The sequence below is a fragment of the Chiloscyllium plagiosum genome, unplaced genomic scaffold (assembly GCF_037043375.1).
Source record: "Chiloscyllium plagiosum isolate Xiang-an unplaced genomic scaffold, Cpla_swu_hap1 HiC_scaffold_3, whole genome shotgun sequence".
NCBI lineage: Eukaryota > Metazoa > Chordata > Chondrichthyes > Orectolobiformes > Hemiscylliidae > Chiloscyllium > Chiloscyllium plagiosum.
The window spans coordinates 150,740,497-150,750,373 of NW_028270141.1; the positions used below are offsets into that span (position 1 = coordinate 150,740,497).

General features: G+C 45.3%; 1 protein-coding gene across 2 annotated transcripts in view; it reads left to right on the top strand.

Moving 5' to 3' along the window:
* The window catches only part of LOC122547751 (toll-like receptor 5), a 56,448-nt gene extending 47,376 nt beyond the window's left edge, over nt 1–9,072 (top strand). For both annotated transcript variants that reach the window (XM_087984325.1, XM_087984334.1), the window contains one exon: nt 4,289–9,072. In XM_087984325.1, coding sequence (XP_087840451.1) covers nt 4,298–6,949 — 2,652 coding nt within the window. In that variant the 5' untranslated portion in view covers nt 4,289–4,297 and the 3' untranslated portion in view covers nt 6,950–9,072. The remainder of the gene's footprint in view (nt 1–4,288) is intronic.
* The last annotated feature ends 805 nt before the right edge of the window (nt 9,073–9,877 follow it).

A 9,877-nucleotide genomic window follows, 5' to 3' on the forward strand; every position in this document is an offset into this window, starting at 1 on the left:
GCTGCTAAGATGTGTAGAGTTCAAATTCTGCACTGGCTTACATCACGGGAAAGGACTCTCCTTCTCAATCCTTCCCTTGCCTAAAGGTTTGGTGACCCTCAGGTTAAACCCCCACCAACAACCATCTCCCTGTAATGGGAAAGCAGCCCTATGGTCTGAGAAGACTGTGGTGATTTTACCCTTACTGTCCTTAAATAATGTAAGCAAGGAAGTAGCCATTGAGGGTAACATAGTGGTAATGTAACTGGGTTAGAGCCCCAGAGAGTAATGGGGACATGGGTTCAAATCCCACCATGGAAGGATGGAAGAGGAGCTATTGCAAATAAGACCACAAGATATCCAAAGATATGCAGGTTAGGTGAATTGGCTATGCTAAATTACCTATAGTGTTAAGCTATGTGCAGGTAAAGTGTATTAGTCAGGGGTAAATGTGGAGTAATATGGTAAGGGAATGGTTCTGGGTGGGTTACTCTTCAGAGGGTGGGTGTGGACTTGGGCCAAATGGCCTATTTCCATACTGTAGGGATTCTATGATACTATGCTGTGTAATTCCAGAGATGTAGAGGAAAGGATAGCAAAGATAATTCTGGATAGGAGCGAGAGTAACAGGGTAGTTGTTATGGGGGTCTTTAACTTTCCAAATATTGACTGGGAATACTATAGTTTGAGTACTTTAAGAGGGTCAGTTTTTGACCAATGTGTGCAGGAGGGTTTCCTGACACAGTATGTAGACAGGCCAACAAGGGGCGAGGTCACATTGGATTTGGTACTGGGTAATGGACTTGACAAGGTGTTAGATTTGGAGATAGTTGAGCGCTTTGGTGGTAGTGACCACAATTTGGTTATGTTTACTTTAGAGATGGAAAGGAATTGGTAGGGCAAGAATTATTCCTGGGGGAAAGGCATTTATGATGTGATTAGGGAAGATTTAGGATGCATAGGATGGGGAAGGAAACTGCAGGGGTTGGGCACAAATGAAATGTGGAGCTTATTCAAGGAACAGCTACTGCGTGTCCTTGATAAGTATGTACCTGTCAGGCAGGGAGGAATAGGTCCAGTGAGGGAGCCGTGGTTTAGTAAAGAAGTTGAATCACCTGTCAAGAGGAAGAAGATGGCTTATGTTAAGATGAGATGTGAAGGCTCAGTTAGGGTGCTTGAGGGTTACAAGGTAGCCAGGAAAGACCTAAAGAGAGAGCTAAGAAGAGCCAGGAGGGGACATGAGAAGTCATTGGCAGGTAGGATTAAGGAAAACCCTAAAGCTTTCCAAACGTATATCAGGAATAAAAGAACATCTAGAGTAAGATTAGGGCCAATCAAGGACAGTAGTGGGAAGTTGTGTGTGGAATTGGCTTTGATCGTTGTGTCGTTATTGTCTACAGGAATAGTGCCTGAAGACTGGAGGATAGCAAAGGTTCAGGGAAGGGAGTAGAGACAACCCTGGTAATTATAGACCAGTGAGCCTTACTTCTGTTGTGGGTAAAGTGTTGGAAAAGGTTATAAGAGATACAATTTATAATCATCTAGAAAGTAATAAGTTGATTAGGGATAGTCAACATGGTTTTGTGAAGGGTAGGTCTTGCCTCATAAACCTTATTGAGTTCTTTGAGAAGGTGAACAAATAGGTGGATGAGGGTAAAGTGGTTGATGTGGTGTATATGGACTTCAGCAAGGTGTTTGATAAGGTTCCCCACCGTAGGCTATTGTACAAAATACAGAGGAATGGGATTGAGGGTGATGTGGCAGATTGGATCAGAAATTGGTTAGCTAAAAGAAGACATAGGGTGGTGGTTTATGGGAAATGTTCATCCTGGGGTTCAGTTACTGGTGGTGTACCACAAGGATCTATTTTGGGGCCACTGCAGTTTGTCATTTTTATAAATGACCTAGATGAGGGCATAGAAGGATGGATTAATACACTTGTGGATGACACTAAGGTCGGTGGAGTTGTGGATAATGCTGAAGGATGTTGCAGGTTACAGAGGGACATAGATAAGCTGCAGAGCTGGGCTGAGAGGTGGAAAATGGAGTTTAATGCGGAAAAGTGTGAGGTGATTCACTTTGGAAGGAGTAACAGGAATGCAGAATACTGGGCTAATGGCAAGTTTTTTGGCAGTGTAGATGAGCAGAGAGATCTGGGTGTCCATGTTCATAGATCCCTGAAAGTTGCCATGCAGGTTAATAGGGTTGTCAAGAAGGCATACAGTGTATTAGCTTTTATTAGTACAGGGATTGAATTTTGGTGTCAAGAGGTCATGTTGCAGCTGTACAAAACTCTGGTGCGGCCGAACTTGGAGTATTGTGTACAGTTCTGGTCACCGCATTATAGTAGGGATGTGGAAACTTTGGAAAGGGTCCAGAGGTGATTTATTGGAATGTTGACTGGTATGGAAGGAAGGTCTTATGAGGAAAGGCTGCGGTCCTTGAGGCTATTTTCGTTGGAGAGAAGAAGATTGAGAGGTGACTTAATAGAGACATATAAGATAATCAGAGGGTTAGATAGGGTGGACAGGGAGAGCCTTTTTCCAATTATGGTAACGGTGAGCAAGAAGGGACATAGCTTTAAATTGAGGGGTGATAGATATAGGACAGATGTCAGAAGTAGTTTCTTTACTCAGAGAGTAGTAGGGGTGTGGCACGCACTGCCTGGAACAGTAGTAGACTCGCAAACTTTGAGGGCACTCAAATGGTCATTGGCCAGGCATATGGATGTAAATGGAATAGTGTGGGTTTGATGGGCTTCAGATTAGTTCCACAGGTCGGCACAACATCAAGGCCAGAAGGGCCTATCCTGTGCTGTCACGTTGTATGTTCTGTGATGTAGGAACAGAATTAGGCCATTCAGCCCATTGAGTTTGCTCTGCCATTTAATCCTCAATCCCTTTGCGTTTGAGATTTCTGAAGCCTTTCCCTGTTTAGATTAGATTCCCTACAGTGTGGAAACAATTGTACGCACAACAGCTGATAGAAGGTTGAACCTGTCTTGTGGAAATGGTAACCAATGCTTAACCAATTATACATTTTAAAACTGACATGGATAGCATTGTTGTTAGCCTAATTTATTAGAGGATGTGAGACAATGCAGAGCAGGCGTGGAGGGCTAAGGGTCCTACTTTTCATTTATGTTTTCAATCTTTGTCAAACAGGCCTCTGCTGTAGTATTGTGTAGAATTCTGTGATCCACACTTTATAAAGGATATCCAGGCATTAGAGAGCGAGTGCAGAACTAACCAGAAGACATAGATTGGCAAAAGAATGAGAGGTCAATGAGGGAATATAGGAACACAAGAAATAGGAGCAATTGGCCAAATCCACTTCCCAAGTCCACTTCCCCATTTAAAACAGAAGCATTGGTGTACGTTAACACCACCTTACGGCCCAGTCCCCATATCCCACCACAGAACAAAAATCTACCTCTCTCAGTCTTAAATGTTTTCACTGCTGGAGTAACCCATAAACAGCTGGGGTAGAGAATTCCAAGTAATTTTTCCTCAGCCAGTCTGAATTGGTTGGTTCCTTCTCTTGGTCTGGCGTTCAATATTCCCTGAGCAGCAGCACCAATCTCTCCACAACTACCCTGTTAACCCCCACTACAGAACCTGAGGCTTGAATCAGATCATCGCTCATTCTTCGGAAACTCTGGAGAAATGGTTTCTTCCTCAGTGAGTTGTGATCTGGGATGCACTGCCACAAAGGTTGGCTGAAACAGATTCAATAATAACCTCCAGAAGGGAGATTGGACTTGGGAAGGAAACTTTACAAGGTGACCAAGGAGCAAGGGAATGGTGACTAACAGGGGGCGAGCTCACAGAGCCAAATGGCCAATCCCAATGGTGTCATAAAGGGTGGCACAGTGACAAAGTGGCTAGCACTGCTGCCTCACAGCGCCAGAGACCCCAGGTTCAATTCCTGTCTTGGGCAACTGACTGTGTGGAGTTTGCACATTCTCCCCGTGTCTGCGTGGGTTTCCTCCGGGTGCTCTGGTTTCCTCCCACAGTCCAAAAATGTGCAGGTCAGGTGGATTGGCCATGCTAAATTGCCCGTAGTGTTAGGTGAAGGGGTAAATGTAGAGGGAATGGGTCTGGGTGGGTTGCTCTTTGGAGGGTCAGTGTGGACTTGTTAGGCCGAAGGGCCTGTTTCCACACTGTAAGTAATCTAATCTAGTTTCTGTGATCAGAACAGCCAAGGCCAAGGTTATTGAGAGGTGGTAATGTGTAATCCCACCTATTATGAATGGTTGATGATTTCTTGAGCAATTGTTAACGAATAATCTGTCTTTTCTCTTTAATAGGACACCATCATGCTGTTCTCGTTTCTGTGCCTCCTTGCAGCTTTCACTGCAGCTCTGAAACCTTCCATCAAGTCTTGTTCCAGGGACCAGAATAACCTGAACTGTGTGAATCGCAATTTTACCGAGATCCCCCAAGTGCCAACAGACGTCATCAAGCTCAACTTAATCCACAACAGAATCAGGCTTATTGAAGAGACATCATTTTCTCAGTCACTAGCTCAGCTACAGATTCTCTTAATTGGATTACAGACAGAGCCGCCAATGCGTGTTGGAGCAAGAGCGTTTACCAATCTTCCCAATCTGATTTACCTCGATCTGGGAGGAAATAAAGAATTAGACCTGGACATGGAGGCATTTGCTGGGCTACACAAACTGGAAATCCTTTATCTTGACTACAACGGTCTGACTGACTCAATCCTGCAACGCGGATATTTTAAATATTTAACCTCACTGCACACCCTCATTCTTGATGGAAACAATATAAAACAAATCATACCAGATTCAACATTTTCTAACCTGAACGCTTTGAGCAATGTTCATTTTAAGGCAAATGACATTCATCAGATTTGTCAGGGTGATCTGGACAATGTCCGACCGAGGTATTTTAAAACATTCAGCATCTCCTCAAACAGGCTCTTGTACAAAAGTGAAAGCTTTGATTGGAATCAGTGTGGCAATCCTTTCAAGGACATATTGCTGTACACGTTGGACATTTCAGGAATTGCCCTTAATGTCCAGCAGCTAGAGAAGATGTTTATAGCTATGAAAGGAACACTTATTATCCACCTGAAGATGCAATACCTGTCCACCGTTGGTAGTTCATTTGGTTTTCATAACATAGAAGACCCAAACAAGCAGACACTGGTTGGTCTCAGTGACAGTTCGCTCCTGAATCTGGATATGTCCCACGGGTCCATCTTTACACTTGCAACCCAAGTATTTTCACACTTACCTTCCTTGCAGGTGCTTACATTATCTTTCAACAAGATAAATCAGATTGAAAAGAACGCATTCTTTGGCCTTGACTCCCTTCTCCAGTTAAACCTTTCCTTCAATCTACTGGGGGAGATCTACTCATCGACCTTCGAAGGTCTGAGGAATGTCACCTTAATTGATTTGCAACACAACCACATTGGAATCATTCAGCACGATTCGTTCCATGGACTGGATCAGCTGACCACATTGAATCTTCGGGACAATGCACTCTCGGTTATTTCTGGCTTTCACTATCTCCCAAAAATGACTTATTTCTTAGTGGGTCTGAACCGACTCACAACAGTTTATGGCCTGGAGGCAGTTTCCATGAGCATCTTTCTTGATTTCTCGAACAATGCTTTTACCAACCTCAATGTTTTCTATACGATCATGACCCTTCCTTTTGTGAAGCATCTTTTGTTGAGGGAAAACCGTATCTCGATGTGCACGCCTGGCCGGACTGATATCATTCCAAAAAACAACCAGTTAATCCACCTGGACCTGTCAAGTAACTTCCTCGAGTTGGTCTGGATATCGAAGCAGTGCTGGGAAGTGTTCCATAACCTGGCTAACCTAACTGTTCTTCTTCTCAACCAAAACTATCTCACCCAGCTGCCCCAAGATATTTTTAAAGGTTTGGATTCTCTGAAGAGACTCAACTTATCATCGAACTCTCTGTCCCAGCTCAGTCAGGACCTGTTTCCCGGCTCTCTTGAAATTCTCGACCTATCTAAAAACCGCCTTGTCTCACCCAGTCCAGATGTGTTCAGTTTTGTGAGTCACTTGGACTTGAGGGATAACCAATTCATCTGCGAGTGTAGTCTCAGGGTCTTTATCGAATGGCTAAATAGCACTGAGGTGGTCTTGGCAGAACCATTAACAGATATGTACTGTGTGTCTCCAGAAAATTTACAAGGGGTACCTCTTATTTTTCTAAACACTGATGAGTGTGACGAAGATGCTAAGGTAGAGGCAATACAATTTGCTCTCTTTGTCGTCTTCACGACCATGTTACTGATTATCATCTCTTGTGTTCTTCTCTACAATCACGGCAGAGGTTTGTTCTTCATCTGGTACAAGAGAACAACAAACAAGATCATTAATGGTCAGAGGACAGATGGGGAAGAGAAGGACTACAGGTTTGATGCATACCTCTGTTTCAGCAGGAATGACATTGAGTGGGTGAAGAATTCCCTCCTGCAGTTCTTGGACTCTCAGTTCAATGAGAAGAGCAGGCTTCAAATGTGCTTTGAAGACCGTGACTTCATTCCTGGGGAGGATCATATTACAAACATACGTGACGCCATCTGGAGCAGTAAGAAAACAGTCTGCATTGTGACCAGGCAGTTCCTGAAGGATGGCTGGTGTGTGGAAGCCTTCAATATCGCACAGAGTCGCCTTTTCCATGAACTGAGGGAAGTGATGGTTGTGTTGGTAGTTGGTAGGCTCCCTGATTACCAGCTGATGAAGTACCAGCCCATCAGGGCGTACATCCAGAACAGGCAGTACATGCGCTGGCCAGAAGACCCACAGGACCACGAGTGGATCTTAGACAGACTGACCGATCAAATTTCACAAGAGGCCAGAAGGAAAACAGAGAAACCTTTCAGCCGCCTGAATTTCTTCAGAAGGAATAAGGCAAATGACAACATCGGGTTGCAACAGATTGCGACAGTGGCAAGATAAGCAATCCTGTTCATTGTCTGCAGGAGATAGTGGCTGCATGCCAACTGCGAGATTAAACTCCATCTCCTTTACAATGGCTCTTCCATCCTCTGGACAGTAAAGTGCACCATCAATAGGTGACCGCGGCTTCAACACGTGTCTGCTGTAACATAACGACTACCTCAACAAATGTGCTTCAGTAAGATCCAGGTCAGGCAGCCTGCTCTCAACCTCCCAGTACCCTCTGAGTTACAGCCCCACCCAGCTCCCCACCTCGACAGAGACCAGGAGAAGAACAGACGCCCAACTCATTTCATATCCTTCTTGTTAAACTGTCTCAGCCTTCAGCCCCAATTCCATCAGACAGGTACTCCAACTTAAATAAAACAAGGAACTGTGGGAGGCTGGAGACCTGAAACAAAGGCAGAAATTACTGGAGAAATTCACCAGCTCTGGCAGCATCTGTGGGAAGGAAGTACAGTTTGAACATTTCAGGTCCAATTCTGAGAACGAGTCACTGCTTCCTTCCCACAGATGCTGAGTTTCTGCAGTAAGTTGTGTGCTTTTCCAAATTAGCCATTCAGACAGTCTGTACTGTCAGGGCACTGCCAGGGGCACTGTCAGGGGCACTGCCATTCAGACAGTCTGTACTGTCAGGGGCACTGCCAGGGGCACTGTCAGGGGCACTGCCATTCAGACAGTCTGTACTGTCAGGGGCACTGTCAGGGGCACTGCCATTCAGACAGTCTGTACTGTCAGGGCACTGCCAGGGGTACTGTCAGGGGCACTGCCAGGGGCACTATCAGGGGCACTGCCACGGGCACTGTCAGGGACACTGCCAGAGGCACTGCCAGGGGCACTGCCAAAGACACTGTCAGAGACACTGTCAGGAACACTGTCAGGGGCACTACCAGGGGCACTGCCAGAGACACTGTCAGGAACACTGCCAGGGGCACTGCCAGAGACACTGTCAGGAACACTGCCAGGGCACTGCCAGAGACGCTGTCAGGGGCACTGCCACAGGCACTGTCAGAGGCACTGTCAGGAACACTGCCTGGGGCACTGCCAGAGTCACTGCCAGTGAGGTGGAAGAACAGCTGGCCTGTAGCAGTGGACAAACACATAGCGTGTGGGAAGGTGATCTTGTGATCTATTGGGTAGCCTCTGAGCCAATAGCTGTGGGTTCTAGTCCACCTCCAGGTTTGGGCGGTTAAGGAAGATGCCATTACAACTCAGATTGTTTGGGGAGGGGTTGGTTGGCTTGCTAGCCAGAGCAGATCAGACCATGACCATCAGCCTGGGGTTTGATCTGGCTCAGGGATGGTTTCAACACTAGTTCTCCCTGCCCTCCTTGGTTCCTATGCTGTCGGTTGCACTGTGTTTTAGGCAGAAAACTGAAGATGCCCAGACACTCCATAGGAGCCAGGGTCCATTTCATCATTTCAATTGATCAGTGGAGATGTTGAGAGCATGTGGAGAATTTATTACCTAAAAAAGCACAGATATGACCAAATGGAACAATCCATTTTGCCCAACCCATCCACATGGGGGGTGATCTGCTCCATGAGCAGTAATGACTAATCCTATGTGCCTGTTCCCAAATCTCATATTCACCATTCCTTTGGTCACACACATAACTGATTCTTAACTACTGACACCATCCTCCTTTCAACACTGACTCTAGGACAGCATTCCCACAGTCTGGAACCTTCTGTGTATAAAATACAATAAGAATCTCTTCTATCCTGGGGCTGAAATCTTGTATTTCCTGGCTCTGGTTTTAGTAAGTTGCAAACAAACGCTCAGATCCCCGGGGATTCTTCACCATTCCATTGAACCATAGCTGATCTGACTGGAACCTCAGATCCACGTCCCCATCTTCTACCCCCATAACCTTTCACCCCTTACTTAACATGAATCTGTCCAGCAAAGGCATAAAAATATTCAAGGCCTTTTCTTCCATCATCTTTTCAGGAGGATCATTCCTAAGACTTGTGATCGTCTGAGAGAAAAACCATTTCACCTCATCTCTGTTTTGAATAGATGGCCACTGGTTTTTCAACGATGATCTGCAGTTTGAGATACTCCAACAAGAGGAAGAATCCTTTCCACACCCACCCTGTCGAGACACCTCCCCCCCCCCCCCCCCCCCCCCCCCCGCCCCAGGATCTTATATGTTCTAACCTCCAGCAGATACAAGCTTTGCCTGAATGACTTCTCCCCACAAGATACCTGCCCATTCCAGTCTTCTCTGACCTTCTGAAACCATTACCACCTTTTGTAAATAAGATAACTAACACTGTGCGCTGTATTCTATACATGCTCTCATTAAATCTCTGTATAACTGAAGCATAACCTCCCAGCCTCTGTATTCCATTTCCCTTCATGATAAATGAGAGCATTCTATTAGTTTTCCTACTTACTTGCTGTTCCTGCACACTAACCTCTTTTCAGCAAAACAACCAGATACCTCTGCATCTCAGAGCTCTGTAATCTTGAACCTTTCAGATAATATGCTTCTTTTTATCGTTCCTGCCAAAGTTGGAGAATTTCACATCTTCCCACATGATACTCCATTTGCCAGTCTCCTTTGCCCCTTCACTTTACTGATCAGTATCTTTTTGCAGCTTCTTGTCCTCTTCGTGACTTACTTCCCAAACTATCAGTGTGTCATTTTCTGATTGCAACCAGACCATCCAGCCCTTCCCCACCAAGTCATTCCTCTGAATGGTGAACGATTGAGAAGGTGTTACATTCACGATCTTCCAAACTAATGGACCTTTCCTGAATCAAGAGAGTTTTGGAAAATGAGAGCCAATGTGTCGACGATCTCACTAACCACTTCCTTTAAGACCCTTGTCAGCCCAAAGCTCCAACAATTCATTCTCAATCACTGAAATCTACTCGGTCCCAGTCTTTGATAATTGTAGATACCTCTTGTTCAATTGT